This window comes from Tursiops truncatus, chromosome 15, assembly GCF_011762595.2.
Source record: "Tursiops truncatus isolate mTurTru1 chromosome 15, mTurTru1.mat.Y, whole genome shotgun sequence".
NCBI classification, from domain to species: domain Eukaryota; kingdom Metazoa; phylum Chordata; class Mammalia; order Artiodactyla; family Delphinidae; genus Tursiops; species Tursiops truncatus.
In genome coordinates, this window is record NC_047048.1 from 17068366 (window position 1) to 17089621 (window position 21256).

Below are 21256 nucleotides of genomic sequence, written 5' to 3' on the forward strand. Positions count from 1 at the left end.
CCCGCGCGCAGCAAAGAAGACCCAACGCAGCCAAAAATTTAAAAATTAAAAAATTTTAAAAAAGAGAAAGAGCAGGAGGGGAGGCCGCAGTGAGCAAACCCCCAGAGCCTTGTGAACAGGGAACCGGTGGGAGAGATCACAGCGCTACGCTGGGCCTGAGGATTCCCTGGGATGCAGGCGGAGGTGCTGGTGGGAAGTATGCGGAGTAAGAGAGGAACTGGCTGGAATGGCACACAGGCAGAGGAGACAGAAGAACAGACACAGTGAAAGCCAGACGGGATCTGCTCAGAGGCCACCAACCAGCAGCCGGCTGGCCGAACACACGTGTTTGTTTGGCTCATAGGGTGTTTTAAAATACTGTAAAATTAGTCACCAACGTTGAAAAATCTGGAGATTTCATGTAAAAATCCAGATTTCTGACTTCTCAGAAGACCTGGCACCTGCGCCGGTACTCCTGCTGCCCCACCCCCCCCAGAGCCAGGAGGATGCAGACTTTCTCTGCTCCAGCACCTGCTCTGTGGTCCAGTTTGAAGGGGCAACTCAAACCCTGACTGACAGATGCCCAAGTCTCTCTGGCTCTTATGTCTTCTTGCTCTATAACTTCTGGGCTCTGACTGCCGCCTCCCGGGTCAGGGCTGCAGCTAACACGTAAGACGTCTGCGTGTGAAATGCAGAAGTGCCCCTCTGGGAGGGCACACTGCCAGGAGGACCCCTCTTCTGAAGGGATGCAGCCCTGTCCAGGCCAGTGTCGCCAGTGCAGGCTGGTTTCAGCCCTGACTTATCCTGGGGCCTGGTGTTTCTGTGTCAAGGTACAACCTGCCCAACTGTCCTGGGAAACCCCGTCCCAAGCGGCCATGACTCCCTCCCCACCCCCGACCCGTGAAGGTCCTCCTTCCCCTGACGCTGCTCCCAGAGAAGGTACTCACAGATGCCCTGGTAGATGCCCGGCTCTGGCGTGGTTACTTCAGGGACAGGGGGGCTGGGGGGCAGCTCTGGTTCAGGAGTCTGCACACAGGTTGGAGAGAAGCAGAGGGAAAGGGGGTGATTTTAGTGATACCCACGCATCTCACTGGACATCTTCCCAGCTAGATGCCCACTCTGTGCCCCAGGCAAGTCCCAGTGTCTTTTCTGGTGTTTTCTGCCCTGGTGGGAGCTCCATGACTGGTAATACGGCGGGCCCAGAAACCCTGAGTGCATCTGAGTCCTTGCCGGAAGTTCTTACTGGTAGGGGAGGAGTTTGACACTAACCAGCTCAGATGATTAGATTTTCTGGAACAGGGAAGGGCCCTATCTAGTTTACCTAGTGAACTAGAGGAAGGGGGGAGAGAGAGAGATCGGGAGGGAGGGATGGAGGGAAGGAGAAGAAAGAATTCAAACGTAGAGAGTGGTTCTCAACCCTGGGGCCTGTGCATCTGCATTTTTAAAACCTCCTCTGTGATTCCCATGGGCAGGCAGATAAAGAACCCTTGGTCTACAGACATGGTGGGCTGCCACACCCTGCTTCTTGGGTCTCTATGTAAACTCTTTTCATTAGATCTCTGCACCGTAAGTCAGGGTAGAAGTGCCTGTACTGCGTCACAGACAGGAAAGCTGAGATGCAAAAAGAGGTGAAGTCGCTTCTCTGGATCTTAGAGTTTTTAGTGGGGATGATGTTTCGGTACCCAGTGACACCCTGATGACCCCTCAGTCCAGCCCCTAGGGACAGCCCCTCCATGCCCCTGCCCGGCTATGGCGAGGAGGGAGAGGAAGGTTGTCTGCCAGAAGTTAACCCCTGACACTGAGTGGCCTCCAGGAAAGCTGCTGCCCTGGAACCCACGTGCCTCCTCCTGCCTTCCCTGGCGCCCTGCCCTCCCTGAGCCTCCTGCCACGCCCCCTGGTGGATGCACCCGACCCGGGACACCTAGGCGGGCGTGGGGCGGCTCCAGCCCAGACACCTGCTAGGGGTGTGACACTGACGGGGCCTCCCTGAGCTCGAGGTCCTATCTCTAAGGCAGAGAGAGTGATCCCTCCCTGCCCCTCCCAGGACTAGATCCTACCAGAGGTTCTGAGCAGGGACTTTGCCATTTGGAAAATGTTGGGGGAATGAAAGGCCTCAAGGCCATCTCCCAGCTGGAGGCCTGTGCAGCGAAGCCAGACCACGGACATGTTTTGTGGCCCGCAGAAGGGTTGAAAACATCATGGATTAGTTGCCAACGTTTCTTAATGGGGAGATTTTTACGTAACAATCCAGATTTCTGGCTTTCTTTGAAAAGACCAGGACAACCGTCAACAACGAGCTAGCCTGTCTGAGTGGGCGGGGCATGTCACTGTACCGCCTTGGTCATGACCTTCTTGTGTCCGAACCTTTTGTCCCTGGTTCCTGGTTCTTTCCACTCTTCCCCCCACCCTCTTTAACCGTCTCCTCTTTCTCCCATGGCCTCAAGAACATCCCCGGAGACCCTGGTGTCTCTTCACCTTGATTACTCGTCTTTGACTTGGGCTGACCCTTGCCCTGAAGGTCATCTTTCATTTTTGATAATTTGTCCATTAAAAGCACGGACTTTGGAGTCCTGCATTCAAGTTCTAGCCTTGTTATGCTCCCAAGATGTGCCCTTGGGCAAGGCCCTTAGCCTGTCAGCCTTGGTTTCCTAAACGGGGATATTAATCATCTCCACTCCAAGGGCTGTCACGAGGGTTAAGCACGACAACAAGGTGCTCCACACCTGGATCACTGGTATGTGCCCAAGAAGTGACTGCCAGGATCATCATTCTTTTAATTCTCAAGTTCGCCTATTAAAAGCATTTCTAGCCCTTCCATCAAAAACAACAGTGAGTGATCAAAATGCAACCCAAGGCAAAACTTCCCGAGACTGCCAACCTCTAAATTCCAGAAATGACCAGAACTGATTTCCCCTAGCTTTGATTAAAATTTGAATACTTCCTTCACTTTGGTTTAAAAAAAAATAAAAAATAATTAGAGAATGAAATATGACCTACAGAACAAAAATGAAGCAGAAAAATGGGAAATGTCAAAACGGGAGTACCAGCAGCTTAAAGGAGATCCATCTTCATTCCTCCTGGTATACTCTGAGTCAGGAGGAGAAGTCTCTCTGGGGCGCCCACCCGCCTCCAGTCCTACCCGGTCATCAGCCCAGGAGCCAGCCTGGGTGTAGGGCCTCTCCTCCCACCAGCCGCCGGCCGTGCTGGGCCTCCAGTCCTACCCGGTCATCAGCCCAGGAGCCAGCCTGGGTGTAGGGCCTCTCCTCCCCCAGGCCGTCGGCCGTGCTGGGCCTCCTCAGCGCCTCCTCGCACCGCAGGCTGCACAGGCTCTCCACGTCCAAGTCAAACGTCTCATCAGAACAGAAGATAGCCTCAAGAATGTCATCATCCGTTGTGAATAAGATCGTGTCTCCAAAGTGCTCTGGAGCTGAAAGGGGTACCAGGAAGACAGAAGAGTCAGCTCACCCCACGTCCCAGTGATGTGCAGACCAGGAACCTAAACCCATCAATCTTTGGGCTAGAAAGTCCCAAACCACTAACATGTCTTGATTTGTGTAACTGAGCCTTATTCTTCTTTACGCATTTGCAGATGGAATTCACGGACCATAAGAACCACGTAGATTTAATGAAGGCACCTAATCTGATGAGAGTCACTGTGGTCTCTCATGAAATAAGGGATGTTTCTCAGGCGCGGGTGAGGCACGGTAGCTGTGGCTGCTGCTGCCCCATCCAGACCCTCTGCCATCCTTATAGGGGGCCTTCCTGGAAGGGTGTGGGAGTTACGTCCCAACCAGGGGAGTCTGAGGGTTCCGAAGCCCTGCTGCTTTGCCTTAAGGCAGGACAGACCCTGCGATTTACACTCCAGAGCTCCCCTCGGGATCAGGCTGAGGCTGGGCTTCCCCTGAAACGATATCCTTGCCTAGCTTCTCCCCCCGACCCTTCCGTATCCTACACCCCTCCCTGCCCTACAGGGTCTCCTGAGAGCACTCCCTCCATAACTCACTTGCACTCGTCAGGCTCAGGCCCTAGGAGGCTAAGGAAGGCTGGTACCCAGGGGAGGCGTTTCAATGAGGTCAGCTCTTTCACACCCAGCAGCAAAAGGCGAGGAGGGGGCCAGCTCTTGGAAAGGAGAGAGACCTGTCTGTCACTGGCTAGCCACTAAGTTTAGTTTTTCCTCAGAGCCTCAGCGAGTAGCAGGTAGGGGCTTCGAGAGCATTCTTACAGACACACCGTACCTCCCGTCAGGGTGCCCGAGGCCTTGGCGATTTCTCCCTTAAAGATGCACTGTGTATCTAACAGCATCGTGATGTCCTTCACACCCCGGAAGGAGTGTATCCGCGATTTATTGTAATTCCAGATCCTGATCAGGGCGACTTGGCAAGGCTGCACGAAATCAATGGAGATGGAGTGGGACTTGCCCGGCGTGAAGGGGGCCAGCCAGACATGCATGTCGTCCTGGGTCCTATTCACCCCGTCGATAAGGTTGGTGACCACACGGGGGTCTTTCCCATAGGCCGGTAAGATATTGATGTCCGGGGGGTCGGCTTGAATGTTCACTATTTGAACCGGCTCTCCCTTGGAACTGAATATTTCTATCCCGTTAAGGCCAACGTAGTGCCTGTCCCCCCACGTGGACTTGATATCGACGACCAAGTGCTGTCCATAAGGCAGGACGGGGATTTTAAAGTCACCCCCGTCATCTACCTCTAGGGAGCCGTGCTCCTGGCCTTTCATGGGCTCCGGCTTCTCCTCCTTCCAGGGCTGCGGCTGGTCGCTGTGCCGGCTGCTCTTCTGCTGCTGCAGGAACTCATCCAGGATGTCGCCTTGGAACTCCACGTTGGAGATGCGTCCCCGGTGGGAGTGGTCAAAGACGGTGAGGGAGTTCCACGATTCACGTAAGGTGTGTTCCTGCTTGCTGTGCCACTGGGGCCGCAGTGGCGTCCGGGTGGACCAGGCATCTTCTGGAAGGAAGGACACAGGAGAGGCGAAGCCCCATTAGTGGCGTGTGTGGAAGTGGGGACCCTTAGAGATCGTTTCACCCAGTGGCTCTCAGCTGGGTGGGGGTCACCCTCAGGGGGAGATTCTAGAAACCAGTGGGCGGTTCGATGCTCTTGGCTGTCTCAGTGCCTATTGGCCCTGCTGGCACTTGAAGGGTGGGACCAGGGATGCGACTGTCCCTCACTGCCGGGGATGGTTCCAGGCACAGAGTACGCTCTCCTGTCTCAGGCACCATTGAGGTCGGTAAAAAAATTGTTTATGTTCACCCGAGTCTGGAACCTAGTTGTTTTACAAAGAGCACAGTGTTTCTCGGTGTACTTTGAATTTTCTAAGAATGCGACTACCATGCAAATCAAGGGAACACTCTCTGCTTGTGTGAGAACCTTTTCAGAGACTCACATGACCCAGGGCGATGCTGCTGCCTGCGGAGTCTGAGTCAGCAACCCCAGGGTCTGCTCTGAAGGCTGTCACAGCCACGTGACTCTAACGGGGTGTTTCAAAGACTGCCTAATAGCGGGCGGAAGACTTGTGAAAGAATGTTACATGGGAAAAAAAAAGAGCCAGGGGGCTCCCCTGGTGGCGCAGTGGTTGAGAGTCCGCCTGCCGATGCGGGGGACACGGGTTCGTGCCCCGGTCCGGGAAGATCCCACATGCTGCGGAGCGGCTGGGCCCGTGAGCCATGGCCGCTGAGCCTGCGCGTCCGGAGCCTGTGCTCCACAACGGGAGAGGCAGTAACAGTGAGAGGCCCGCGTACCGCAAAAAATAAAAAAAAAAGAGCCATATAGGCCATTTGAGATGCGGCCTCTCCTAGTGTGGGCAGCATGTCCCGACGTGTTAATATCATCGTTTCTGCATGGTGAGTAGGAAAGTCTTGTACTTTCTTCTTTGACACCTTATCTTCTAAGTTCCCTACGTGTAATTTTTATAATCAGAGACAAATTCTATTAAAAAACCAAACAACCCAGGTATATTACAAGGTAAGGAATTTCCTTCTACTTGTGCTTAAACTGGCTCCGAGAGCTGAAGCTGCGTCTGGGGCATGCGGAGAACGCGGGCCTGGCCCTCGGAGGCGTGGCTCTGACGGCCCTGCTCTCCTGCTTGTAGAACATTAAAGCCCCGGCGTGTGCATCTAAGCAGCGGCCGGTCCTCACGGCCACGCCATGGCCAACTGCCATGTAAGGGTGTCATTCTGAAAAAACAGCAACTGATGACACTGACATTCTGTTTTTCCTCCTTTCATATCGTGCTGCGCCCTGCACTCCATTTTCTGCCTGTCTCCTCGGGGGCCTGGCCCCATCAATTATCTCCTCTCTCCAGAATCTTCAATCACTCCTGCCCCACTGGCATCTTCCCCTCTCTCCGTCTGCAGACATTCATAAATCTCTCCTACCTGAGAGAAAAAGGAAACTGACCTGATCTTGGGGCTCCCTCCCACCACCGTCCTATTTTCTCCCTCCTTTCACCGAACACACTGCGTCCTCATCACCACTGCCCTCTCTCACCACCATCACCCTCTCTCAACCCCCTGAAACTTGGCTCCTGTGTGCAGAGTTGTTGTTTTGCCCACCCAGACTCCACTTCTCCTCCTAGGAACAAAATTCTGATTTTCCCCACCTTCAGTCCATGCAGATTAGGCAAAACACTGACAGTATCCTTCCAAGCTGGGCTCATGAAAGGAACTACGGGGAGAGAGGGGGGCTCTCTTTAAATGGGCACTGCTGGGCTGGGAGGATGGAGGGGTGGGGTTGTTGGATGCCATTTGCTATACTGTGTGTGGGGAGCCTGGCTGAGAATGAAGCTAACCTGGGGAACGTGAGCTGAGAGATGGTGAGTCCTGATGACAATCATTTGAGCCCCTGGATCCAGCCGCACCTGAAGTCCATCCCTTTGTGGTTTTCTGTTCCCGGCATCCATAAGAGTTCTATAATTCCCACAACCCTCCACTGAAGTGACTTCCTCCAAGTACACAATGACTCCAAGTACACCACCTTTTCTCAGTTCTCCTTCCCTGCTTGACATCCCAGGCAAAGCTCCTCCACTCAGCAGTCCCCCCTCCACCAGCTTAGGAGACATCATCCCTTCCTGGTTCTCCACTTCCCCGGCCAACGGCTCCTCTCTCTGTGTCATGGCGCCTTCCACTCCTCCTTGCACTCTAAGTCTGGTGGTGCCCAAACCCCTCAGCTCCATGCCGTCCTCTCCCGACACTGCCCTCATCCAGCTCCTGGCTCCCATGCAGGCCCTGCTCGCTGACATCAACCAACTTCTGGCCTCTCTTCCTGGGGTACCATCTTCCAATTCCAAAGACCCCTTGGACGGTCCAGACATGTCCACTCTGTCACTTCAAACTCCGGGTACCTAAAATGGAGTTTGTCATCAACCCCTCTAATTGGCATTATCTCTACTACATTGAGAATAAAGAAAATCTAACTCCTCACCGTGCCTCTAGGGCCCTGAGTGTGGACCCCCAACTCCCGGCTGACTTCTCCAGCCTAGCCTCACACCCTTCTCTCCACGAGCATCCCACTCCAGCCACGCCAGCCTTTCATTCCATGGACACGAGTCTCTCCTTGCCTCAGAGTCGTTGCCCTTACTGTGCCCTCTGCCAGAACGCTCTTCTCCCAGAGCCCCATTTCGCTGGCTCTTCTTGACACCCTCCTTCTTGGAGAGGCCTTTTCTGCCCTGTTGCCTGCTGCATCCCAGGGCCTGGCACAGAACCTGGTGCCTGGAAGTGCTCAATAAACGTGTGCCAGTAAAGGGACGGGTGGTTGGCACCACCATCACGTACCCCCTGTGCTCAGGGCTGGACGCCGAGGGACTCCCCCTCCACCTGTCAGTTCTCCTGCACCTCCTGTCCTCTCCCCTCCGTCTCAGCTGTCATTAACAAGACCCCAGGAGTGCCCTCCATCCTTTCTTTCAGGCATGAGGCTTAACATCTGGCAGAAGGAACTTCCCATATGGATTGTCATGACCTCAGTTTACTGTGATTTGATTTCCATTGGCTGAAATGAATGGGCTGGGTTGGTCTGCAAGGGCAACGGAGGAGAATGCACCAAACGTCACGTGTCAGGAACTCAGCCTGCCCTTCCCTGCCGGGGTGTGCAAGAAAGGCAGGCCTTGGCTTTCATCCTGCATCTGCTTTCTGACCTATTCTCCCCGAGATGTACGTACGCCCTGGGTTTTAAAAGCAGACAGATATAGACTTTGTCTTGGGCCTCTCAGATGAAACAGCAGGCTGGGGCCCCCATTTCCCTCTGTCACACATGACTCATTAGACTTTGGGAGTTGGGCAGCTGCTGGGATTGGTGCTTTGTCCCGTCTGTCAACATTCCTGCCAACAAATCTGAACTGATAACAGAAAGCTACTGCTTTAATCTGCAGTCCTCATGGTCTGGGAGGGACCAGTATGAGATGATGGGATTAAAGGTTCAAAACTACTCTTTGGTGGAGATTAATATGAACTGCAAAATTCTGAACTTCAGTTTATAAAAATCACTGGCACCACTGTAAGGTAACCATTAATTGCTATTAAAACGGGAAGTGAAAAAGCATGTAGTGAGATGCAACAGAACCACGTTTATTGGAGGTGAACAGCCCATTAGCCATAGCTGATTGGACTAGGAGTGGACACCTGACCCATGCCAGCCAATCAGCTTCTGCCCTGAGACTCTGGAATTGCATTCTGGAGCTAGAGCTGGGAAATTGTCACTTTTGGACTGCGAAGCCATTTCCTGTCATGTGCACAGAGGAGGGGTGAGGAAGAGTGGACCTGCAAAGCAGCAGAGGCAGGGCCCAGCAGCCCTGGAGAGTCAGGGAGAAGCTTCCTCGGTGCCTACTCGCTTTCTGCTTCCTCCTTCAAATCCCATGTATGCCTCCTGCCTTTGGGGGTCCAGGAGCTTCTCAAATAACACCCCATTTTACTGCTCAAACTGGGCCAATGAGATTTCATTCACCTGTAGCTAACTGACCCCTGATAAAGACACTTCCAAAATGCAGATGTCATTACAATGAGATAGTTTGTTTAACAAAAGGATTTCCAGGCTCTCTATTACGGTGACAGCAAGATTCCAGTCCCAGGGAGGATCGTGGGCAGTCATTCATTCTACAAGCACTGTTGGAGGGCTTGGCCCCCACCTTTCCTGACGGGAACAGCTATGGGATTTGGCTCTATGTAATGGGTAATTTAAAATTTCTAAGCAACTTTCCTTTTTAGCACGACCAGCTTAACAAGCATGAAATCTCAGGGGCTCAGTTCTTAATGTGTGTTGAGCCGAGCAGTGAAATGCCTGGAAGGAAATTAAAGTGAGACAAAGTCTTCTGAACATGGACAAGTTAGAAAAATGCCCATCACCTCATAACTCCCAGAGGTTCTTTGGGTCTGTTTACCAGGAAGGTTTGGAATTGCCTAGCTCTTCTGGGGCAGGTGGCTGATGACAGCTGGGGAAACAGGGCACTGTAGGGTAGTAGTTCGAAGCACGGATGCTGGAGCAGGACTGCCTGGGTTCAAATCCTGCTCTAACACTTATTGGCTGTGTGATCCAAGGAAAGTTACTTAAACCTCACATTTTCTTTTCTTTTCTCTTTTTTAATCATATAACTTTCAGGTGTACAGCATTGTGGTTCAACATCTGTATACACTACAAAGTGATCACCACCATAAATCTAGCTCCCATCCATCACCATACAGTTGACCTCCTTCATCCATTTCACCCACACCCCAACTGCCTTCTCCTCTGGGAGCCACTAATCTGCTCTCCATATCTATAAATTTGTCTTTGTTTTATTTTGTTTGTTTTGTTTATTAGATTCCACATATTAGTGAAGTCATCGGTATTTGTCTTTCTCTGTCTGACTTATTTTACTTAGCATAATACCCTCAAGGTCCACGCATGTTGTTGCAAATGGCAGGATTTCATTCTTTTTTATGGCTGAGAAGTATTACATTGTACATACATTATTCCATGTACATATATACTATATATATATATGTATACACATATACCACATCTTCTTTATTCATTCATCAGTGGACACTTAGGTTTTTTCCATATCTTGTCTCTTGTAAATAATGCTGCAATGAACATGTGGTGCATATATCTTTCCAAATTAGTGTTTTCATGTTCTTCAGATAAATACCCATACTGTTTTCCATAGTGGCTGCACCAATTTACAATCTTGCCAACAGTGTACAAGAATTCCCTTTTCTCCACATCCTCTCCAACATTTATTATTTCTTGTCTTGTTGATAGTAGCCATTCTAACAGGTGTGATGGGACATTGCCTTGTGGTTTTGATTTGCATCCCCCTGATAATTAGTGATATAGAACATCTTTTCTTGTGCTTGTCAGCCATCTGTATGTCTTCTTTGGAAAAATGTCTATTCAGACCCTCTTCCCACTTTTAAATCTGTTTGTTTGTTTTTTGTTGTTGAGTTGTATGAGTTCTTTATATATTTTGGATATTAAGCCCTTAAAAGATATATGATTTGTGAATATCTTCTCCCATTCGGTAGGTTGCCTTTTCATTTTGAGGATGGTTTCCTTTACTGTACATAACCTTTTCTGTTTGATGTAGTCCCATTTATTTATTTATGCTTTTGTTTCTCTTGCTTTTGGAGTCAGATCCACAAAAACATTTTTAAGGTTGATGTCAATAAGGTTACTGCCTATGTTTTCTTCTAGGAATTTTATGGTTTCAGGTCTTATATTCAAGTCTTTAATCCATTTTGAGTTAATTTTTGTGTATGGTGTAAGATAGTGGTCTAGTTCCATCCTTTTGCATGTGGCTGTCCAGTTTTCCCAACACAATTTATTGAAGAGACTGTCCTTTCTCCATTCTATGTCTTTGCTCCTTTGTCATTGATTAATAGTCTATATGTGCATGGGTTTATTTCTGGACTCTCAATTCTATTCCATTGATCTGTGTGTCTCTTTTTGTGCCAGTATCATACTGTTTTGATCACTATAGCTATGTAGTATAATTTAAAATCAGGGAGCATGATACCTCCAGCTTTGTTCTTCTTTCTCAAGATGCTGATGCTTTTGGCTATTTGGGATCTTTTGTGGCTCTATATACATTTTAGAATTATTTGTTCTAGTTCTGTGAAATACACCACTGGAATTTTGATAAGGATTGCATTATATCTATAGATTGCTTTAGTAGTATGGTATGGACATTTTAACAATATTAATTCTTCCAATCCATGAGCAAGGAATATCTTTCATTGTGTGTGTGTGTGTGTGTCTTCTTTAATTTCTTTCATCAGTGTCTTATAGCTTTCAGTGTACAAGTCTTTAACCTCCTTGATTAAATTTATTCCTAGGTATTGTTTTTTTTTGATGCAATTGTAAATGGGATTGTTTTCTTTACTTCTCTTTCTGACAGTTCATTATTAGTGTATAGAAATGCCACATATTTCTGTATATTGATTTTGTATCCTGCAGTTTTACTGAATTCATTTATTAGTTATAACAGTTTTTTGATGGAGTCTTTACGGTTTTCTATATATAGTATCATGTCATCTGCAAATAGTGAGTTTTATTTCTTCTGTTCTGATTTGGATGATTTTTATTTCTTTTTCTTGCCTAATTGCTGTGGCTAGGACTTCCAATGTTGAATAAAAGTGGTGAGAGTGTGCATCCTTGTCTTGCTCCTGATCTCTTAGAGGAAACACTTTCAGCTTTTCACCACTGAGTATGATGTTAGCTATGAGTTTGTCACATATGGTCTTTATTATGTTGAGGTATGTTCCCTCTATACCAACGATGTTGAGAATTTTTATCATAAGTAAATGTCGAATTTTGTCAAAACCATTTTTTAAATCTATTGAGATAATCATATGATTTGTATTCTTCATTTTGTTGTATCATGTTGACTGATTTGTGGATATTGAACCATCTTTGCATCCCTGGAATAAATCCCAGTTATTCATGGTGTATGAGACTTTTAATGTATTGTTGGATTAGGTCTGCTCATATTTTGTTGAGAATTTCTGCATGTATGTTCATCAGTGATATTGGCCTGTGATTTCTTTTTTTTTTTTTTTGGTGATGTCCTTGTCCAGTTTTGGTATCAGGGTAATGCTGGCTTCATAAAATGTGTTTGGAAGGTTTCCCTCCTCTTCGGTTTTTTGGAAGCATTTGAAAAGACTAGGTATTAAATCTTCTTTGAGTGTTTTGTAGAATTCACCACTGAAGCCGTCTGGTCCTGGGCTTTTGTTTGTTGGAAGATTTTTGATTACTGTTTCAATCTCCTTACTAGTAATTGGTCTATTTAAATTTTCTATTTCTTCATGATTCAGTCTTAGAAGATTGTTTGTTTCTAGGAATTTATCCATTTCTTCTAGGTTTTCCAATTTACCGGCATATAATTGTTCATAGTAGTCTCTTACGATCCTTTGTATTTGTGTGGTATTAGTTGTAACTTCTCTTTTATTTCTGATTTTATTTATTTGAGCCCTCTCTCTTTTTCTCTTGGTTAGTCTAGCTAAAGGTTTGTCAACTACATTTATCTTTTCAAAGAATCAGCTCTTAGTTTCATTGATTTTTTTCTATTTTATTTTAGTCTCTACTTCATTTATTTCTGCTCTGATCTTTATTATTTCCTTCATCTACTGATTCTGGGCTTTATTTGTTCTTCTTTTTCTAGTTCCTTTAGGTGTTAAGTTAGATTGTTTATTGGGAATTTTTCTTATTTCTTGAGGTAGGTCTGTATTGCTATGAACTTCCCTCCCAGAACCACTTTTGCTGTATCCCACAGATTTTGGTATGTTGTATTTCTGTTTTCATTTGTCTCCAGGTATTTTTTGTTTCTCCTTGATTTCTTCAATGCCGCCCACCCTCCAGTTGTTTTGTAGTATGTTGTTTAATCTTCATGTTTTTGTGGTTTTCCCCATTTTTTTTCTTGTGATTGATTTCTAGTTTCATACCACTGTAGTTGGAGAAGATTCTTGATGTGATTTAAAACTTCTTGAATTTATTGAGACTTGTTTTGTGACTTAACATGTGATCTATCCTGGAGAATGTTCCATGTGCACTTGAGAAGAATGTATGTTCTGCTGCTTTTGGATGGAATATTTGGTATATATCTGTTAATCCAATCTGCTATAATGTGTTGCTTAAGTCTGATGTTTCCTTATCAATTTTCTGTCTGGATGATTTATCCATTGAGGTAAGCAGGGTGTTAAAGTCCCCTACTATTACTGTATTGCTTTCAATTTCTCTTAAGTCCATCAGTATTTGCTTTATATATTTTGGTGCTCCTATGTTGGGTGCATATACATTTATAAATGTTATAACTTCTTGTTGCATCGACTCCTTTATCATTATGTAATGCCTTTCTTTGTCTTTTATTATAGTCTTGTTTTAAAGTCTATTTTGTCTGATATAAGAATAGCTACTCCAGCTTTCTTTTCATTTCACTTGCATGGAATATCTTTTTCTATCCCTTCACTTTCAGTCAGCGTGTGTCCTTACTTCTGAAATGAGCTTCTTGTAGGCAGATATAGACGAGTGTTTTTTTCTTTTAATCCATTAAGCCACTCTCTGTCTTTTGATTGGTGAATTTAGCCCATTTAAAGTAATTATTGGTAAGTATGTAATTACTGCCATTTTGTGAATTGTTTTCTAGTTGTTTTTGTAGTTCTCCTCTGTTCCTTTCTTTTCTCATTTCCCTTATGTTTTGGTGGCTTTCTTTAGTGCTATATTTAGATTCCTTTCTCATTTTCTTTTGTGTATTTACCGTGAGTTTTTTCCTTGTGGTTACCATGAGGATCACATATGCCATCCTAGGTAAGCTGCAGTCTGCTTTAAGTTGGTAGCAACTTAAATTTGAACACAGTCCAAAGCTTTGTCTTTCTACTCCCCCTCCACACATTTTATACTTTGATGACAAGTACTACATCTTTTTATTTTATGCATCCCTTAACAAACTATTGTAATTTTAGTTAATTTTAACACTTTTGCCTTTTAACCTTCAAGCTTGCTTTATAATTGATTTTTTTAAATAAATAAATTTATTTATCTATCTATCTATCTATTTATTTTTGGCTGTGTTGGTTCTTTGTTGCTGCACGCAGGCTTTCTCTAGTTGTGGCGAGAGGGGGCTACTCTTTGTTGCGGTGCATGGGCTTCCCATTGTGGTGGTTTCTCTTTGTTGCAGAGCATGGGCCCTAGAGCGTGCGGGCTTCAGTAGTTGTGGCACATGGGCTCAGCAGTTGTGGCTCACAGGCTCTAGAGCACAGGCTCAGTAGTTGTGGCATGCAGGCTCTAGCATGCAGGCTCATTAGTTGTGGGGCACAGACTTAGTTGCTCCACGGCATGTGGAATCTTCCCAGATCAGGGCTTGAACCCATGTCCCCTGCATTGGCAGGCAGATTCTTAACCACTGCACCACCAGGGAAGTTGTGCTTTATAACTAATTGATCCACTACTTTTATTATATATTTACCTTTGTCATTAAGATTTTTACATTTGTATGTTTTCATATTATTAATTAGTGTCATTTATTTTCAGTTTAAAAGAGTCACTTTAACATTTCTTGTAGGGCCAGTTTAGTGGTGATAAATTCCTTCAGCTTTTGCTTACCTGGGAAACTCTTAATCTCTCCTTCAATTCTGAATGATAAACTCGCTGGGCAGAGAATTCTCACTGGAAGTTTTCTTCTTTCAGTATTTGGAATATGTCATGCCATTCCCTTCTGGCCTGTAAAGTTTATGCTGAAAAAAAATCTGCTGATGGCCTTAAAGGGATTTCCTTGTATGTCACAAGTTGCTTTTCTCTTGCTGCTTTTAGGATTCTCTTTTTATCCTTAACTTTTACCATTTTAATTATAGTGTGTCTTGGTGGGTGTCTCTTTGGGTTCATCTTATTCAGAACTCTCTGGGCTTCCTGGATGTCTATTTCCTTCCCCAGGGAAATTTTCAGCCACTATTCCTTCAAATAATTTTTCTTGCCCTTTCTCTCTTCTTCTGGGAGCCTATAATATGAATGTTATTCTGCTTGATGTTCCAAAGATCCCTTAAAATATCTTTATTTTTCTAAAATTCCTTTTTCATTATGCTGCTCTGTCTGGGTGAGTTCCATTGCTTTGCCTTCCAGCTTGCTGATTTGTTTTTCTACCTCATCCAATCTGCTGCTGAACCCCTCTAGTGTATTTCTCAGTTCAGTTATAATTTGTGTGATACTTTCTTATATTTTCTATCTCTTTGTTGTTCTCGCCATGTTTGTCCATTCTTCTCCCAAGTTCTATGAGCAGCATTTGACCATTATTTTGAGCTTTTTATCAGGTAGATTGATTATCTCTGTTTTGTTTAGTTCTTTTACTGTGGTTCTGTCTTGTTCTTTTGGTAGGAATATATTCCTCTGTTTCCTCATTTTGCCTAATTTTCTGTGTTTGTTGCTATATATTAAGTAAAGCAGCTACCTCTCTTGGTCTTGAAGGAGTGGCCTTATGTAGGACATGTCCTGTGGGGCTCAGAAATGCAATCATGCCTGGCCACCAGAGCCGGGTCCTCAAGCAGTGTCCCCTTATGGGTTGCGCGCACCCTCTTGTTGTGGCAGGGTCGTGGATGCTGCTGCCATGCATTGGTGGGCAGGGTTGGCCCCTGGAAAGACTGCAATGCTGGCCACAATGGCTGATGGGTTCTAGTGGGCAGGGTTATCACACAGTCAGCTGTGAGGCCTGGCTGAGGTGCAGGGGTGGGTGGGGCTCTAAGTGGGGTGTGCCGACTGGTGCTAACAGACTAGAGGGAGAATTCCAAAATGGCACCCACCAGCACTGGAATCAGCAAGGTAGCCTGAGACTGGAAAAATGGCTCCCTCCAGTTTCTCAGTCCCCAGGGAGCATCCCAACTCGTTCCTGCCTCTCCAGCAGATGCTTCAAGATTAGTAGGTGGGTCCCATTCACCTATGGTCCATGCACTTTTCAGTCTGGTGTTTTTGTGCTGGTTTTCAGGTGGAGTGAGTGTGAGTGTGCCCTTTAAAAGCTAGCTTTCCATTCTCTGCAGTTCTATAGTCTTGAGTGTATTCCCCATTGGTTTTCAAAGCCAGATGTTTTGGGGCCTCATCTCTCTTGTGCAGGATCTAAGGACTGGGGTGCCTGACGTGAAGCTCAAATCTCTCAATCCCCAGGGAAAGTAACTGTACCTGTGTAATCCCTCCCATCTGTGGACTGTTGCACCTGGGGTGTGGTTTTTTCCTTGATGAGGTCATCTCTCTGCCTCTCTTACCTGCCATGATGCTGCCCTTTTACCCTTTCTTGTGGAGACTCTGTTCATCCAGTTTTCAGGTCCTTTTCAGAGGGAATTAGTCTACTTGTAGCTGTAGTTTTGTTGTGTCTATGCGAGGAGCTGAGTTCAGGATCTTCCTATGCCACCATCTCGAACCTCCCATCTCACCCTGCTTTCTTACCTCACATTTTCTTTATCTGTAAAATGGGACTGGTATGAGGATTAAGTGAACCCGTTTGAGTAACGTGCCCAAATGACAGCCTGGCTTACAGCAAACATGCCATGCATCTAGCCATTGCAGTTCCTTCTTTCCATCATTTCTCCCACACTGCAGAAGACCCACCATGAGTCAGGCACCTGGGTCCTGGGGACCCCAACACAAATAAGACGCAGTCCCTGCCCCCAAAGAGCTTCTCGGTTCTGTTCTCCCACTCTGCTCTCCTCCCTGCTAACCAGTCTCAGGGTTAAGTCTTGGTGGGGGTGGGCAGCAGAATCTGTAAGGCTGGGGAGCCAGAAGGGGAAGCCCTGCCTGGGAGAAGGGAGCCAGCCACTCACCATGGAAAGGCACTCAAAGAGTCTGAGGGACTTGCTCTGCCCTAAGTAACATCAAGGGTCTGAAAGAGGCCACAAACGCTTCACATTTCTAGGTGTAAACTCTGGCTAAATGCAGGCCTTCGGGGTCTGTCCAGTAGACAGTCATAGTGCAGATGCTAATGTAATTCACTGAAAATATATACATTGGCTTCACATACAGATACACCAAGAGGCAGAGTCACAGAATGGGGATGACGGTGATGATGATGATAACAACAACAACAATAATAATAAATAGCAGTAGCTAACATCTGTTGGGTGCGCTTATGTCCCAGGCACAGTGCCAAACGCTGCACACGTAGGATCTCATTTGATCCTCCCAGCCCCTCGTGAGTTGGATATTACTGGTGTCCTTATAAACGAGGAAACTGAGGCTCAGGGGGATTTCAGAACTTGCCCACAGTGTGGGTTGGCAGTGGGGAACCAGGATACATGCCCAGTCAGTTTGACTCTAGGGCTTCTGCTCCTGTGTGGGAGGGGCTGGGGATAAACTCAGAGGATCTAGAGGTGAGCCTTGCCTTGGTAGGTCCAGGAGCTCTGTGGACAATAAAGGATGTAGATGCTAGTGTTGAAATCATGGCCACCACTTCTGGAGCACTTTCTACATGCCAGGCTCTGGTCAATATTTTGAAGCTATCAACTCATTCATTTTTCACAACCCTGTGGGGAGTGGGGGTTCATTCCCATTTCACAGATGAAGATGCTGAGGCTCAGAAAGTGGAAATGCCCAGCTCTATAGGACCCAGTCTAGAGGTCCCAGACCTATAAGTAGCAGAGCTTGAATTCAAATGGTTTGACTCCTTGTTGCTATGCTACACTCCATCCCAGTAGCCAAATCTGAGGGCAAATATTCAGAAACCCAGCCGTTGGCACCTCCTTTCAGATCTCTTAGAGATAATCTACTGCAAAGTTCACAGAGCAGGTGAATCCTGCTAGCAGATGTATATATATATTTTTTGACCCACACAGTGGTTTAAAAATAATCTCCATCAGTTGCCAATGTTGAAAAACAAGAATATTCTACAATTTTGATTTCTCTTGATAAAAGGAAAAGGGAGATCTGGCATATACTGGTCTTGTATTCCTGAATACCATAGTCCTCACCATTCCCTATAGTCCTTCCAACCCCCAGGCAAGAATTGATTGCTATTTTTCATCACACTTGTATTATTTTCCTAATGGTATGGTTACAAAGAAGTGAAGTTCTTAGAGACCAACGTCTCTGTCAGAGGTGGGATAGCAGTCTAGATTGGAAAAGCCATGTTTTGTAAGAAAAATGGACAAAGGAACGTATCTTGGAGGTAATGACAAATATATCTATGAGTTTAACATGCAAAGTGTGCCTTGCCCATTTCACTCACTGCTGCCACCCCTGTGGCCCCTGAGACAGGGAATTTGTGACCGTTAGTTGAGAAGAACCCACTTGCTTTGCAGATGAGGAAACTGAGGTCCAGGGAGCAAAATGGCTTCATGCCAATCCGTGGCCCCGGCTCAGGTGAGATGGCCCCGAGTCAGACTGCTTCCCAAGCTTACCTCTGCTGTCTGGCTGGCCATCACTATGACTGTTGCTGAGGGCGTCCTTCCTCAGGCCCCTCCTCCCACTAGCAGGGTGCTCCCTGTGGGAGGGCTGGTTAAAGGTGTCGAAGTCATCACCGCAGACTCTTGGGGTCGCTCTCTGAGCTCTCTCGCTGGCGATGACATTCCGGCTGCTTGTCCGCCCTTGCTCACGCCTGGGGCCTGTATCTCCAGCCTCGGTCTCTCCAGGCCCCTCACGGATGATATCCTCTGACGGAACCCTGCCTCTCCAGTCCAGCGGCTTCTCCGGACTCAGCCAGAGGGGTTTTGACTTCAGGCCTTCCTGCTTCCTGCCTTTCCCTGCGGGAGAAGGTTGTAACCAGGATGGGGTTTTCCCTGGAGGCTCAGAGACTTTTCTGCCCATAAGGTTTTCCAGCTGTTGGATCAGCGAGAGCTCCTGGTCAAGAGGAGGAGGGCATTCCGCGGGGGAGGAGTGGGGAGGGACACTGGGCATGCCACCCGGCGAGGATGGTGCGGCTAAAAAGCTGCACTCTTCCTCTAACTTGGACAAATTGTCTTTCATGCAGTCAGGAGAATTCATCCTTCCACCAAATAAATGTCCTTGTGAAGAAGCCTTCACATCCTCTGCTGCTCCAGCTGGCTGCGAGTAACTGGCACCGAGCTGCTTGTCCCCATCGGTGCTGTTCCTCTTGCGGGCACCTTTGCTTTCTTCTGAGTGGGCTGCAACGCTATTTTCCATTCTCTCATTTTGCAGGCCCACCAGGATGCTCTGTGGGGCCTCCTCACCTCCTTTGTCTAAGTTGCCATCAAAGATGAGTTTTTTGTTGACATACAGCTTCACGTTTTTGGCCCCAATGTCAAGATCCTGAAAACACAAAATTTCACAAAATGAAGATGCGTGGCATCGGCCTGATGTATCAGATTTTGAAAGGAGCACGTGAAAAAGACAAATGTGGGACGCTGGAAACGTGAGCTTTCTGAGACTACAGCACTGGGGCTGTTAAATCAGACTCCTTTTCATTTCGGTGCAAAGGGTTACATATGTTATAAATCAAAGGACTTGCACAAAGAGGCGGCCTCCATCACCATCTTCATCATCATTACCTCCTGCTGGGACACATGTAATAGCCTGCTAATTGGTCTCCCTGCTTCCTGTCTCTTGCTCCTGTGACCTCAGCTTCACATTGCCACCTGCCTTAGTTTTCTACAAGAGCAGATCTGGCCCAGTCACATCCCTTTGTGAAATTCTTCATGTTTTTTTTCACTGCCTGTAGCAGGGTTCTTTAGAGTATGGTTCCTGGGCCTCCTGCGTCAGAAAAGCTTGGCAGGCACGTAAAATGCAGATGCCCTAGGCTCCATATTTTGGGGGCCCTGAGGGCAGAGCCTGAGACAAGGATTTGAGTGCAGGTAGCTTATCAGCAGGTGCTCCTAAGAGGGAGAGTCAGGTAGGGCAGGTGAAAACCCAAAAAGGTTTTGGGGCTGGTCACTGCTGTGGGGAACTGGGGCTCCATCCAGCTGGGACACTGTGAGGGACCGGCAGAACGCATCTCAGAAGTGTCCCTCCAAAGGCGGGAGGCTGGGTGTTTATCCACTGACTCCCTTCCCTGCTGTTGATGGCTGCCCCTGGGGAAACTGACTCCCCGCCATGACCACAGGCTAGGCCCTCTAGAAGCTTCAGCAAAAGGACCCGAGCAGAAAGGCTCAGAGCCTGGAAGCGCTGGAAGTGGTGCCCAGTCAGCACACCCGGGACTGTCCCAACACAGCTGTGGCCACAAGTCGAGGGGAGCCCAGAGGATGCGGTGTGGGCGCTGCACTTGTGTGGACCCGTGAGATGAATTCCGAACCCCTCAGTATGACATACAGGAACCTTCACAAAAGGGTCCCTGCTAGCCTTCTGTCTCCTCCTCTCCCAGCACATGTGCCCCGTATGAGGCAGGTGTTCAACGCTTCTTGGGTCATACTTAAAATTAGGGGGCTTCCCTGGTGGCGCAGTGGTTAAGAATCTGCCTGCCAATGCAGGGGACACGGGTTTGAGCCCTGGTCCAGGAAGATCCCACATGCCGCGGAGCAACTAAGCCCGTGCACCACAACTACTGAGCCCTAATGCCACAACTACTGAAGCCTGTGCGCCTAGAGCCCGTGCTCCGCAACAAGAGAAGCCACTGCAATGAGAAGCCCTCGCACCACAATGAAGAGTAGCCTCCGCTTGCTGCAACTAGAGAAAGCCCACGCACAGCAAAGAAGACCCAATGCAGCCAAAAAAAAAAAAGGGAAAAAAAGAAAAGAAAAAAACATCAAATAACACCTCCTCCTGCTACTGCCTTATTTGGCCATACCTCTTTACACAAAAACAGTTTTTTGGTTTTTTTTGCGGTACGCGGGCCTCTCACTGTTGTGGCCTCTCCCGTTGCGGAGCACAGGCTCCGGATGCGCAGGCTCAGTGGCCATGGCTCACGGGCCCAGCCGCTCTGCGGCATGTGGGATCTTCCCAGACCGGGGCACGAACCCATGTCCCCTGCCTCGGCAGGCGGACTCCCAACCACTGCGCCACCAGGGAAGCCCACAAAAACATTTTTAATAAACAGCTTTCTCGAGGAATATAATATATACCTCATACAGTAAACTGTACATGTTTAAAGCATACAACTTAATGGATAAAGAAGATGTGGTGTATATATATATATATATATATATATATATATATATATATACACACACACACACACACAATGGATATTACTCAGCCATTAAAAAAAGCATGAAATAATGCCATTTGCAGCAACATGGACGGACCCAGAGATGATCATACTAAGTCAAGTAAGACAGAGAAAGACAAATATCATGTGATACTGCTTATATGTGGAATCTAAAAAAAAGATACAGGGCTTCCCTGGTGGCGCAGTGGTTGAGAGTCTGCCTGCCAAT

The 21256-nt window shown here is 47.3% G+C and overlaps 1 protein-coding gene across 1 annotated transcript in view; it reads right to left on the reverse strand.

Annotated features, from left to right (window-relative positions):
* The window catches only part of KATNIP (katanin interacting protein), a 201408-nt gene that overhangs the window by 26083 nt on the left and 154069 nt on the right, over positions 1 to 21256 (reverse strand). The window contains exons 15-18 of the mRNA XM_033841133.2: positions 18329 to 19196; positions 4215 to 4940; positions 3201 to 3406; positions 927 to 1005 (exon numbers count right to left, since the gene is read on the reverse strand). Of these exons, the coding sequence (XP_033697024.1) occupies positions 927 to 1005; positions 3201 to 3406; positions 4215 to 4940; positions 18329 to 19196 (1879 nt within the window). The remainder of the gene's footprint in view (positions 1 to 926; positions 1006 to 3200; positions 3407 to 4214; positions 4941 to 18328; positions 19197 to 21256) is intronic.